The sequence below is a fragment of the Callionymus lyra genome, chromosome 8 (assembly GCF_982586985.1).
Source record: "Callionymus lyra chromosome 8, fCalLyr1.hap1.1, whole genome shotgun sequence".
NCBI lineage: Eukaryota > Metazoa > Chordata > Actinopteri > Syngnathiformes > Callionymidae > Callionymus > Callionymus lyra.
Genome location: NC_141825.1, coordinates 3,835,048 through 3,849,508, shown reverse-complemented (window position 1 = coordinate 3,849,508; position 14,461 = coordinate 3,835,048). Strand labels below are relative to the sequence as shown.

Below are 14,461 nucleotides of genomic sequence, written 5' to 3'. Positions count from 1 at the left end.
AGATTTATCTACAGTTTCATTCACTCTGCTCATACACTGAGAAAAAAAAAGAAATATATTCATCATATTCTATCTTCATAGGGCAAGGGGCGGAAGACAAACAACCATTCACACACACTTACTCTCTCACACACATGCGGTTTATGTATGGTACTCTATCTTCAACTTCTGTACGTCGTTGGACTGCGGCAGGTAACTCACACAAGCAGAGGACAATGAACCTTAAACCTACTAACTTTGTAGCAGAACAAATACTCCGCTATGCAACCGAAATACGAAATTATGCATTTAATTCAATTAAATAGGCACCAAAAAAAGGTTCAAATGTTAGACCTTAAGAAGAGAAAATATAGAAAATAATAACATAAATAATAAAGATAAAATATATAATATATCTTCTCTCACCCAGGACATCCCCTGTTCCAACCACTCCTTTCCTGTCTGAGATCAATACGAACCAGAAAATATGGTTCAAGAACTCTTTCTACCCGTCGTCTGTCTGGATCATGAATAATGTTCAATTAAATATAATGTATTCTTTTTTCTCAATAATTGTTAATTCTTTATTTATATGACATTTTATGACATTTATTTATGACGTTTATTTAATGGTATTTTATTTATTTAATTATTTTCTTTCTATTCCATCTTTTTATTCTGTAATGCCACCACAATAACTTCCTATGTTGTCTTAGCAATGCTAGCAAAAATAAGTTTTCTGATTCTTATTCTGATTCAGATTCTTCATTTTATTTTTTAACACAATGGATACCACAAACACATTTGTTTTTGGGCTTCGGGTCACCTTGACCTGAGATAAAACAAGCGTTAGATAAAAAGCTTCAAGTGATATTATTGAGTGTTTCACGTTCCAGGCTAAAATTTTGGGGGGACGCCTTTTATCCAACTATTCCGGTATGTTTGGTGACAGCAGCAGTTTTGGGGTTGATTTTATAAAGAGCTGTTAGAGCAGCAGATAATCATAGAAGATAATGAGTTAAAAGATTAACAGATAAAAGATAATTTCTCATCTTCTGAGTCACTCTCAATGACCAGCTTTATCTTTCTAAATTTTGAAATCTCATTTGTGATAATGTCATGAAGAATTGAATGACTGCGAGTTGATGGTAAATTAAATAAGTCCATTTATAAAAAATAAAATATATCAGATAAAAAGATACATGACATTGTTGGACCAAATTATTATAAATTAAGAAAGGAATACACAATATTAAGTCAGGAAATTACATATATGTCTTAAGTTAGACACAGTGTGATGAAGAGGATTTAAAAACCCGATTTCACTAACTTTTTTACAGTGGTAAGACGTGTGATGAACGTCGTGTTTGGGAATAAATGTACCTTCATAGACTCACGATCAAATGTGACCATGTGTGGCACTGCTGCTGCAGCACCGTCATCGACTTAAGGTGAAAGTGTCCGGAGAACATGTGGATGAACGTTCATTGTTGACGCTGCATCCAAACATCTGTGAGTCTGAGCACAGCAGAGATATCAGCACCACCACGCAGGAGGTCAGCCGCTCGGCAGGAAGCTGCTCACACACCTGGCTGACCGGAGAGGTGTGTTTTATGAGACGCCAGGTCATCTAGAAAATACACAACCTGGTCCAGCTCGATAAAGACATGTTGCAACATCAGCAGTTTTAGTTGTCGCTAGTGCAGCCCTTTCAATGATTCAACTGTGGCAGTGCATGATGGGCTTTGCAGTGATTTTCATCATCAGATTGCTCCTATAAGACTAAGATTTTCCATGATTCAATTATTTTAACATTTGATTTTCATGACCTTCAATGAAAGACGAGAACAAATGCGTTTTTGAAAAAAAACAAAAAACATTTTGCCTTTAATGTGTCTTGGATGTCGTCTTTAGTTGGTTGAGCCTTGTGTTTGTCAATAACATGCAGCGCCACCTCTTAAAGGATGTTGTTTTATCATTCCTGTGCAGCCACTTACTTTCCATAAAACAACATTTAAAAAGTTATATGAGGGAAGCCATCTTTCAATTATCAACCTCCCCCTCAAATGACAACGATTAGGAACATGCCGATCCAGCAGAGACCATAATGAACAACTGCTTTTGCAACTGTCACGCTGCACTTGTGGAGAATCTGTTAGAGACGTAAATGGTTTGTATTGGTGCTTGTCAGGGATGCATCATCACAGACGCGTCCATGGTGCAGTGTGTGTGTGTGTGTGTGTGTGTGTGTGTGTGTGTGTGTGTGTTTCCCTCTCCTCAGTGTTGCTGCTGACTCATTGTCACAGCTTCTGCTTGCCCGCCTGCATTATTCACACACTCACCTTCCTCTGCTGCCTCCTCAGCACCTGCAGCCAGGAGGGAGAGCGAGGGTGAAGTGGGTGTCTTAGCAAAACCAGAGGGGAGCTGGGTCTGGGTCGTTGGTATCACACACCTGAGCAGCCTCATCTGCAAAACCCCTGAATCAGAACTTGTGAAAAAAAAAACCCCACAAAGGTGAGCAGAACTATTGATCCTGTCCTGCTGCATTGTGGGAATGCACAGGCTCATGTTGAAGCAGTGACACTTTGACTTTGACATTGTTAACTCAAAAAACCCTCAAGAGCTGCAGTGTCTCCATTTCAAGGTCAGCATGTCCTTCCAAACTTCCCACTTGATTAAGAATATCCAAATGTGTGTATTGTGAATATGACTTCAGAGATTAAATGTAAACTTATATCATAGGGATATGAATATAATTAATACAATTGTTTTTTTTTTATAAAATGTGGCTATACTTGACGTCCCTTGTAAAATCATATTAGACTTTGTTGACCACTTTACATGCAATTATCTCAGTTTTGACAGGAATAGTGTTATAATGATCAGAATAATGTACATTTTCATGACAAAATGTAGCTTTAAATATTTGTTCAAAGATATATGAAGTACATTTTTATTTCGTTGAAAGTCTGTTAAAAGAACACTATGGTCAAGTTGAACATGTGACCTAGCTCCTCTTGAAACAAGAGATAATTAAACATTGCCTAGGGGACCATGTTGTGACCATGAAGCAACTTATGATAGCTAAAGAAAAAAAAGAAAAGAAATTCTGCCTACATTTGTAAAATGCATTTACCCAAATATGTGGCAATATAATCACCATCACACCATGTTGTTTTAAAGGTGAAGACAAAAGCACACACATGTTCTGAGTTTTCAGTTTTATTTAAGGTTCAGTTTTTCAGACCTGCAGAGGACAGTTCATTTCATTGTAAGCGCCTCAGTTAGTTTTTCTTCTTCTTGCAACATCATGTTAAAACCAATGGCATGATTGTGTCCGTTTCTCCCAGATAATGTTCATCGTTGTGAATACTGTTTGCATTTCCAATCGCTGGGGCTCGACAGGAGGGGGCGGTAGAGGGAGAGAGACGGAGCAGACACGGATCAGAAATTAAGACTCCCAAAAGAAAAGGAAGGCGGAGCTGGGAAAGAAAAAAGTTCACTCTCGCATCCTGAAGGAAGCGAGCTCCTTAATCGGTACAGTACTCGATGTTGTATTGCAGCAGCGTCCTCGAGGGATGCTCTCGCCACCAGTTGACAAAGTCACAACAACTTTGCATAATATTTACCAATCACAGACTCCCATTGCTGGAGCTCCTCAATACGCTTAAGGCCTCGTTTAAGCCCTCGTGGGGAAAACAAAGGGACCTCGGTGTCCTAGTGCCAACCTTTTGACCATCTTTTTGACCATCCTCATCCTTATAGTCAGAATAGTATCTAGTAGGCGGCATCCATGTCAGGGCTAGTTACCTTCAGTGCCACACGGTGGAACCGTAAGTATGAATCTAACCCTGGTTGTGCCACAGTCTCCCAAAGCTGCGGCTCCCTGTGCTCAGGCAGTGCTCTACCCTCTGATACAGAGGTTCTAGCAAAATCTTCCCTCCAGCAGGACACAGCTGCTGCCAATGGAGGGAATGTGGGTCAAGTGGCCCCTGAAGCGGGGCCAGTTGTGTCCCTACCTACCAGGGAGCCCATGCATAGCCTTTGCCCTTTTACCCCCCTTTTTTCGTCTCGATTCAACAAAATCAGCTTCTTTGACATTTTGAAAACCACGCGGCAAAAAAAAAAAGAAAGCAAAAAAGCCAACTACTTTCTCTCACCTCGCCGCTTACACGACCGTCGGGACCCCCAATGTCTCCTGAACCGGTGGGGAAGGTGAGGGTCTTTGGGCCAAAGCTTCAAGAGCGGATTCACAGCTTGCTTCAATTTCTCGAAAACTAGTCGTTCAAATATTCTCATGCTCATTTGTTAGTTACGTTTAAAAGACGACCTCACGTCAGCTATGTTATTCCAGGTTTGTTTTGATTAAATCTCCTCACTTCAGTCTTCTACTTGTGCCAGAGGAAGCCTCAAAAGTTAATCTCATGTCCCGCAACACAACTACACCTAAGCACGGATGTGGCTGGTCGGTCGTGGGCGCCCAGAACTCGTGTGTCATGGACAAAAACTAAAATGATCTGGCCGGTTGGAGGAGATGAAAGGGGGAGGAGGAAAATAAAGAAAGTTTCTTGACTGTTAATTTACCATTCTCTGCAGATGTGTGAGTGTGGAGTAGAGTGGGGAGGGGTACATGAGTGGGTATAAAGTGGTAGTGGGTAAATAGATGTAGTCTGTATTCAGTGGCGGTCCACGGCGGCACTCTGTAGCAGCTCTGTCGGGGGCTGTCCTGCGGGTCTGAAGGCCGTCTGAAATCCGGGGGGAGGAGAGTGGAACTGGGAGGCAGGGTTGGATGTGGCAGGGGGGAGGTAGGGCGCCCAGCCGGCAGCAGCTCTGTGGTGGAGGGGGAGGTGGGTGTCCAGGTGACTGCTGTGGAGGGGCTGGGGAGTGGGCAGCACTGAGCTGGCTGGACCGTCCATCTCTGTGAGCGCCTGCAGGGACTTGAGCCAGTGTGGAGGGTTGTCGTCCTGGAGACAATCTAAACTGTTACCTGCTGAGGCGGGAATACCTGAGGGGGAGAGAGGAGTGGGTGAATGAGTCGTGGCTCACAAGACATTCTCTACTGGTATTCATTTTCCAGAAATATTCACAAACTGTTGTGGCTGAACGAAAGACTGTGCAGGACAGTCCTCGAATGCCAGAACTAAATACTTTTTAATCCCACTTCACAGCATTAATGCAACTCTCAAAAGAGACTGAAAAGGGGCTGATCGAAGATGAAACCTGGCACCATTCATATACTCATTTATACTAAACACACACGTACAATAGATACATTTTACAGATGACATTGTACCAGGCAGCTGGTCAATTTAGTTCATTAGTTGATTTTGTTTTTGCAAAGTCCTGTAAGTTAACCTAAATGAAGCATGTTTTAAGAAGTATGTTATTTCTCTTCACAGAAACACTATACTTATAATTTTATTATCCAATCAGTCATTGTTTTTCTGCCCTTCAGAACATCACAAACACTGCACAAACATATACATTCTAAAATTAAGAAACTTCATTTTTCTTGTGCGCATAAAGATCATCTTATATTTATAGTAGGAGCTACACTCAAAGAAGTATGTTATTAGTTAATCAACCATTTACATTCACTACTCACTTACGCCAGAAGATGGTGCCCTTTCTGAATATAAAGTGCAACAAGTATTTCACAGCATGTTTCCGATGTTTTTTGTCGTCACAGTAACAATTTCCCATATCATGACTCTCAAAACATTCAGGGATTATTATTATTATTAAGTGTGTATCTTTCATATAATGGCTGATGGTTAACATGCAGCAACAAAGATATACTCAGTGAAGTTAAATGTATCAGCACAAGTAAAACATCTTTGCATGACTAATGGAAAAAAAAACAACCTCAAACCCACTTAAATACTTCTTAAAATGTGTTCATCTTGTGAGCCCAATAAAACTTAAAATTTGTGAAGCTGCCTTGAAGACTCCTTTGTGGCCAAACATCGTTTCAACCTTTAATTAGTAGCAAAAGTAGTCCTGTTTATCATCTTAATAGATAGATAAATGTTTTAATATTGGTTAATAAACATTCATGTTTTATGGAAAACTTGAAGAGACACAAAAACCTGGTCATGTGATGATAAACAAAGTGCATCTTTCATTCCAGTTTAAAACCCCCCACAAATAACAATACAATGCATGAATGGCTATTTTCAATTAAGTAGGACAAATTAAAACAAATATTTACTTTTGAGTAAGACACAATGTTCTCCATTATGAAATTGACAATGCGTTGTGTTCATTTAAAGAATAGTCTCCTCTGTGTCTGCAATAGATGTACTGTAAGAATATTCTCCTCTGTGTCTGCAATAGATGTACTGTAAGAATAGTCTCCTCTGTGTCTGCAATAGATGTACTGTATTGTAGATTATACAAGGTCAAAATATCCTTTTTCCGGATGGTAAAATTGTTGGTTTCATCTACACTACCAAACACTGCATCACCCGTGCACTAATCAACACAATGATCAACACTTTCACTCACGGTTCAGTGGTTTAGTGTCCATGTAACACTTTTCATCCATCAGCTAGGAAAACATCCCATCATAAAAACACAAAACCAGAACCCAACACGCACCGGAAAAAAGAAATGCTTAAACATGCATCACATGTTTATAATGAATTTTCATAGCCTATTGTACATTAAAAATAAAAAACACACTTTAAGGGCAAAAAACTTTAAAAAGGCAAAAAAAGAGAAAAGAAAATCCCTTGGTCAAATCAAATATCGGCTTATATTTGAAGCTGAATTATAAATGAATAATAAAAAGTATTGAAATAATATACTGTTAGTCTTTCCTCACGCACGATGGCTGAGGTAAGGTTATTCATCCTTTAAATGTTACGAGTGTCTATGATACATAACTTGTTGTACCTGTGATGATGGCAGGGTCCATCCAACTGGCTGCACTGTCCCAGCTCAGGCTGTGCGAGAGTCCGACTGGAGCACCGATGTGATTAACACTGTTGGAGGAGGAGGAGGATGAAGAGGAAGAGGAGTTTGGAAGGCCCCCGAAGTTGATATTGATGTTGGGCAGGAGGGCTCTTAGCCCGTCTTGCCACTCTTTTACATTTAGGCCTTCTATAGAACCACTGTTTTCTGTAGGAAAGGAGAGTTGCGTTAGTTACTCTTGATCACAGCCTGGTGGCGGGTAGAGAAACTGCATGTCCAACTAATGTACCTGTCATGGGGAGTCCTCCTAGCCCTGTGTTGTGCTGAGGGGGCATACTCAGGTCCAGGAAATTACTATGTGAGGCAGCACTGGCTGAGTGATTCAAGTGTGTGAGGTTATTCCGTGTCGGGACACCCATCCAAGGATGTCTGGCTGCCTGATGCTGCTGACCCGCCTGACTGTTCTGGCTGCCCGGGAAACTGAAGGAGCTGTAGATGGCTCTGTGGTGGAGCTGGGGATGACGGGGCAGGCCGCTGGGGAAGTGGTGTGAGGCGCTTGGGTGGGAGTTGGGGGTGGGCAGGCCAGGGGCATGGCCGCTACCTGGAGGATGAAACCCAGGGGAGGATGGGCTCTGATCCTGTACGGACAGTTCCTTTTCAATCAGATCGGCAAGAGCCTTACGGGTGACGTCGAAAGGATCGAAGCCTAAATCGTCGTCCTGCTGTTTGCTGGAAGAGCCGAAACCAAACGCAGCCTGCCAGTCTGTGGACGACGATACTGGTATCGTATCTGTAGAAGAGGCAAGTGTTAATATGGATAGTATTGATTAAAAAAAGGTCACAATATGGAAAAAAACATACAACCTGAACAGTTAAACAATACATTTAAATATAAATGAATAAATAAATACAACTTTTAAGATGACCGAGGATTGGTGACGAAAGAAGATAAAGTAATAACACAAAAACACTCAATGAGTAAATACAATTCTGGGAATATTAAAAACACTGCTGTAGTGTTGGAGAATAATCAAATCCTACTACTATGACCATATATTGATATCAGTATACAATGTTTTAAGAATCGTCATTTCAACTCTATGGATCACAAAATCAATCTGAAAAAGAAAATACTCATGCAAAGTAAAACAAAAAACTGCACATGTACTCCTAGAAACATCCACATTATTCTCATTTATGGAATTAGTGCTTAAGAAAATACAATTTAGCAAAAACCCGATTATTTACACACTATTAGTGATGTACCTGATGTGAAGAGGCTCTGTGGTTCGGGGGTCATTGGCCAGTCAGAACTGCCCCTGGGAGAGCTAGGGAACGATGGAAGGCCTGATGGGAGGGGGTTAGGATGTCGGAAGTTACTGTTGTCTGAAAACAGCGACTGGGATTCTGCTGCCGCTCCCTCAAAAGGCGAGCGTGCTGTAAGGTCTGAAACACTGATGGGGACCACCAGACTAGGCTTGGCTAAACCGGGGGGAGGCGAGGGAGAGTCGTTTATGGGCATCTGGAAAGAGAGGAGATGCTTGTGTGTTTACTCAGTAGATGTTAATTAATATAGGATCACAGAGTTAGCCTCACCTGCTGCAGCGTCTCTCCATTTACCAAACCAATGGACTCTGGGGGTTTGTCACTGGGACTGGAACGTTAATTAGATTTTTGTAAACTTACACAACTTAAGCATGTTGAAATATAAAAAGGTCACCATACCTGTTACTGTCACAATTAGAAGAGAATGGAGACAGTACAGTCCTCTGGCCTGAACACAGCTCTGATTCTAGTCCATCTGATGTGAGACCTTCTTGGTCTAGAAAGTCTAGCAGCGGTGGGGACTTGCGGTCTTCTGAAAGGCCGTTAGCCAGTTTGCTGTGCCCCGCCAGCAGTGGCCACCCATCTTTACCGTTACTACCATTTGTCCTGGGACAAACCAAAATGAGTCTGTGAACTTCTCTTGTTATTACTAATACACAAACAAACAAACAAACAAACAAACCTTTGTGTGGAGCTGGATTTACTCTTCGACTTCTCTGTTCCACATGCAGGAGGTTGTAGGAAGCTAGGGTTCATCTTATAGAGGTCTTGAAGGAGTTTTTGCTCGTACTCTTGATGTTTCCCCGCCTTCAGTAGAACAATGTTATAACATGTTTCAGCGTAAGTCACATGTTATTATACAAACACAGATGATATACTGACCTGCATCTCTTCTTTAGTAAAGCTAGCAGCTTCATCCCCCAACTCATGTAGATACATACAATCAGGTTTAGGACACTGCATACTTTTCAGAAAGTAGCTGCAGTACTTTGTTGTGCCTAAAGAAGCCTGGCGAAACAGAAGTATACAAGAGTCCGAATTATAAGAGAATTAAAAAAAAAATTAGGATAGAATAACACACACTTCAAAAGATTGAAAGTCAAACAATGAGTTTATTTTTTAAATCAAGATTCTGCATGAAGAGACCCATCAAGAAACATATTCTTAATACAAGCCTGGTGGTGAAACTGCCATTAAAACCGCTCAAACTCTTCTGATAGATATTGAAGTTCCTGCCATGAAGTTGTAGTTGTTTGGTAAAGCTAAATACACTACATGAACCCAGCTACAACTATGAGCATTTTAAATCTGTGTGAGTGCGACATTTAATAAATATTTAAGCAATAAAGCTTCTTTTTTTTAGATGATAATGTAGTTTACATGAACACAAATGAGAAGTAATGAAATAATACACCAAGAAATAACAACAGATTAAATGTCATTTATATGTTATAAGAAATCATTTATATTTTACTCAAGGCATTTAAAATAATAAAAAAAAATTCCTGGCATGAAAAAAAGAGATAAAAAAAGAGAGCGATCAGATGTTACAATATCTCACCTTAAGTGTTCTCCCATCGACGACCACATTGTTAACACACTGTATCGCTCTTAAAGCATCTTCAGAGCGAATGTATGTAACATACGCACTGGCACTCGGCCCCTTAAAAATATTTTATAAGCAAGAAAGTCAGACGAGCAACTTATAAAAAACAAAAAACAGTTTCAGCCCTTACCTGTGAACCTGCATATGATGTGCTGTTATTGATGACCACTTTATGGATTTTCCCGAATCTCCCAAAATACTCGGGTCGTTTTAAGACCTGTCGAATGAAAATAAAGTAAGCCTAAAGAGAATCAAAACATCCATAACATAAACATTTTATACATTAGCGACAAGCATTGTGACTCAAGTCAAACCAACGGGAGCAGAAACTCACCTCTGGGTCAGCGAGTCGCTGCGACAGTCCGACCACAAACACCAGGTTTCTCTGGACTACTCTGACACTCGCCAGATGTTTTCGGTTTTCTGTCACTTTCTGCTTCTTTTCATTCTGTTTTTGCTTCTTTTCATTCTTTATCCTTTGGATCTCCTCCTGTGATAGAGGCTTGTACACTGCCGGGTCCTCTGGGTATGGCTGCACGAGGCAAAGAAACCATGAGAAATAGTCGATAATGCTTTTTCAAATAACAGGATGGTTTGTATTGTGGCCCGAAAAATGTATGAAACTCAATCAAGATATATTGTACATATGACTTTAAGTGGAAAGGGTTCACAATGCATAGTTGGAGTGTGAATCATGATCAGATATATACAAATCAAAAAAAAGTATCAAGTGCATTAACATCCTCAACCTTATACAGCAAAACATTTCTGTACATGCAGGTTCAAAAAAGACTTATTGTGCAGACTGCATCACTTTCTGTGGGCAGTGAGGAGACATGGACAGGCTTAAGTCAGCAGAGATTAAATATCTGTCGCTTACAGACATCATTCTCCACAACCATTTAATCTTGCATCAAAAACCGCAAAACTCAACACCACTATATAGGTAAGACATTGTGACAGTCATCCCTACCACTAGCGAATGAGAAAATGTACCTCAAAATTGTTGTGCCCTGAGGTACTGGTTATTTTGATGTAATTCATTTCATATTTGTACATCATACTAGGGTTCAAGGTCCTCTTGTACTTAGAAATGGGTGAATTTTCTACAATCACCTGGCACACAACCAAATCCAGAAAATGGTGCATGCACAAAATTAGTCCCGATCCGTCCTGTTGCAGAACATTTTATTTTGAAAATGCTTAAACGATACGTTTTTCTTGCAGGCTATAAGAAACAAATTTAAGTATGTGATATCCTCAGATTTTTTTTTATCAACATTTTAAATGTGTCTCTGATGTGCATTTCTCTACATGATCACCAAATTCCATCAAAGGGTCGCATAAGCAGATACGTGTGGCTGATCTAATGTTGGCTAGATTGTTGGATGTTGGTGGGGAATAGAGCTGTGATTGGTCCATGAACGATATGTTCCACTAAACAGCTGGGCTGATGATGCGTTTGCGTCTTTATTAACAATTCACACATTATGTTGAAATCATTTTTCCAAATATATATTTAAAAAATCTTGATGACATTAAACACAGGTCAGTGACAGCAGTATAAAGTCATGACAGTATGAACAGTCTTTCAAACACCTTTTGTTTTATATCCACTTATGTCCAAGAATAGTGTTTGCATTGATTTGCAGGCAATGATGTAATTTTTGGTAACCGTCTTATTTGCCCGAAGCCTGAGATGGGGGGAGGGAACTATTATTGCTACTATTATTATTTTATGATGTGCTTCTGTAGACAATTTTGCTTGAGGACCAGCCAAGATAGACTGAGGTGTCCACGTGACCACTAAACTGCTTTAGAGCAGAGGGTCAAAACTGTGTTGTCACATGAAGACATAAGAAAGTTACCAGGTCCACCTAAACTTACATGACCATGAATTTCAAGAGTTCAGTAAAGATACAGAAAAATGGAATCTGACAAAGAGAGCATGTTCAATCAAGAGGGCCGCCTCACCTTTCTGCAGGCAGGGCAAAGGCCATTCTCGTCTGTTCGGATGCGATGCCAACAGAAGCGGCAGATCTGGTAGCCGCAGGTGCAAGGAAAGAAGTTGACATCGTCGATCTCCAGAGGCTCCATGCACAGGGGACACTCCATTGGGTCATCCTTCATTTCAGGGCTGTTGGACATCCTATGAAGCTGAGGTCAAGTGTTGAATCGTCACAGGGCTGTGGAAATAATAGAAATAAATACACATTCGTATAAACTGCATTATAAACGAAAAAAACAAAAACAATAATCCCATCTCATAAATCAATAGTAGACTAATTGCATGCACATGATATTCACCATTTTAGGCATAAAACATTTGCAGAGCCAAATGTTTTGGTGTAGTTAAAACAAAAGTAGGCTGCCATAATAGAAGCACACAACACAAACATATCATCGATATCTAAAAATGTGGATTCAACAGTCCTTCAGTGGGCCACACATATTTGGTTAACTATTTTCCATTTGCCGCAAAAGGAATATATACCTGAAATATAGATAAATTCTCAGTAAAAAAACACTATCACAGCATTTGTCTGCATTTCAAGACGTTTTCAATCTGTATAGAAGATCTCACATGTGATGAGATTAAACAGCCGAGTGTTGTGTTTACATTTATTGAGGTCGGTGCTCTATGAAAACAAGAACAAGCATAAGAACTGAAACTGAAATCAAAAGTTTGTAGGGTAATTTATGATTTTACATTTTATATTATCTTTATCTTCTTGCTTTTTCTAGTCGTCAAACATGTAGATTATAAATTTGTGTAAAATATTTATTTTTTTCACTCGTGCGCAGAAATATATTTTTTTTATATACAAATATTTCAGATATTTTTTATAACTGCATCTTCATTTTTCTATTACTCCCGCAAGATTGGGATTACATGTAAAATACTAAAGTCCAGTTTTCTGTCTGACAGACCAATAATCTTATGAGTGCAATTATACCAGAAATGAACAGAACCTTTATTTAGTCTTATCAGGGCTAAGATATTTGATTCCAAGAGTGTTGTGCTTTAGACAAAAATGAAAACCTGACTGAAGTCAAATGCATCAGAAGTTAATTCAACATTATTGTATACAGACTCAGAGTAAAAATAATCTTTTGCCAGAGAGCTGAACGACACTCAAATCGAAGCAAGCAAATTTGATTTCAGAGTTAAAATCTCTGTCACTCATATCTGTCAATTTACAACGAACGTGTGTGGTAGACAAAACCTTCACATTTTCTTCCTGAGACCAACTCACTGTCTTTATGTCTTGCTATACTTAACACTAGAAAATTGATGTTGCAACTATATTATTAGAATAATAACCTAGGTCCAGGTATGTAGCTCACTCATGGACTGATGCCTACTATTGCCTCTCAATCCAAGGCCATACAAAAAAAACAATTTCACTACATTCATATTGAATGCATTTAGAAAAATACTTGAAGGTTGGACAGTCTTACTTCTTATTATTATTAACTCATACTCGAAGTATTTGTTGGACCACGATAATGAAATTGGCCAGAAGCAGAGCAGGTGGGTTGGTTGATTTAACTCGACTAAATACAATTGTAATCCAGCATCCTGTAGTCTCTGAACACATTTACAGTGACAGTGACTACCATGTACAGTACAGACGACCACGTTTATGAAAAACAATTGCATTTAGATGCCCATTGGTTATACGTATTCTTTTTGGATTTACTTTGTGAAAACAGGTCATGTAATATGATGAATCAGATGATGACAAATACATGTAAGATGTCGCCCAATAAACGGGCAGAGGCTCTCTGTCAACAGCCACGCATTTCCACGTAGATTTGTGACAACATGATCGATACCACAGTGATCCCTGCCAGTGAGTGGAGTTGCGCTGACTTCTCTATCCTACGTTATGACAGATGTTATTTGACTGACGCTAGGCTAGGCTAACATTAGCACCGGGTTAGAAGCCGGTAAAGAAAACAGCCAGTAACCGTCACACTTTTGCCAGGTCGAGCCTCAACAACCCGGACAGTTGTATGCTGCTGCCGTGGATTCACACGACATGTTTACGTATGGACCATATGGAATCTGACAGCTTGTCTGATGGTAGCTGGGAGTGCTTTTTGGAACCCAGCACTCGGCGCGGCCTACTCTAGCTAACACACAAATTGGAGCAAGTTGTGTGCAAATTGAACTCTGACATTGTTAACATTAAAAAGGTATGGCGCTTGTAGGGTTGGCCGTGTACTGTAGTAATCCACGGCTCCATCGTCCTTTATTTATTGGGGGAAAACCTTGGACTCCTGCCTTACGCTAGCGTTACTTACCCTGTCCGTATTTAGCTTAGGATTCCACTCCAAGGGAGTCACACCAAATTGGGCGGGGGCTGCAAGCCAATCCACCTGAAATGTTGGAAAACCAAGCGACGGTCACTTCAGTTAACCGTGTTCGTGTGGTTCTTTGTCTGATAAAAGGCTACAGAGATGTTTTGCCCCGATCTTTCCTTGGTATTGTGGCGACAGTTTGTGCTCAAACCACCATCTTAGTTAGCATTAAAATAGGGAGGAGGGAGTTGGGCGAGTACTCGCTACACTGAGTCTGCGCGGAGTGACGATTGGTTCATGGGAAACGGAGTTTAATGAAAGCAAACG

General features: G+C 40.2%; 1 protein-coding gene across 1 annotated transcript; it reads right to left on the bottom strand.

Moving 5' to 3' along the window:
• Window positions 1-3,185: 3,185 nt before the first annotated feature.
• cnot4a (CCR4-NOT transcription complex, subunit 4a) lies at window positions 3,186-14,382 on the bottom strand. Its single transcript, XM_087797027.1, has 13 exons — window positions 14,138-14,382; window positions 11,801-12,012; window positions 10,161-10,358; window positions 9,957-10,043; window positions 9,782-9,883; window positions 9,103-9,228; window positions 8,903-9,027; window positions 8,620-8,826; window positions 8,491-8,548; window positions 8,161-8,416; window positions 7,184-7,684; window positions 6,877-7,101; window positions 3,186-4,984 (listed from the first exon to the last, which is right to left on the bottom strand). The coding sequence occupies exons 2-13, from the start codon at window positions 11,972-11,974 to the stop codon at window positions 4,656-4,658; spliced, it is 2,388 nt and encodes a 795-aa protein (XP_087653153.1). The 5' UTR covers window positions 11,975-12,012; window positions 14,138-14,382; the 3' UTR covers window positions 3,186-4,655.
• Between the last annotated feature and the right edge of the window lie 79 nt (window positions 14,383-14,461).

Bases quoted from the DNA above. Each gene is read 5' to 3' on its own strand.
- cnot4a (XM_087797027.1), bottom strand. From the start codon at position 11,974: ATGTCCAACAGCCCTGAAATGAAGGATGACCCAATGGAGTGTCCCCTG. The intron at 7,102-7,183 runs GTACATTAGTTG...CCTTTCCTACAG, and splicing joins AGGAGGACTCCCCATGACAG to AAAACAGTGGTTCTATAGAA. The intron at 4,985-6,876 runs GTACAACAAGTT...TCTCCCCCTCAG, and splicing joins GGACCCTGCCATCATCACAG to GTATTCCCGCCTCAGCAGGT.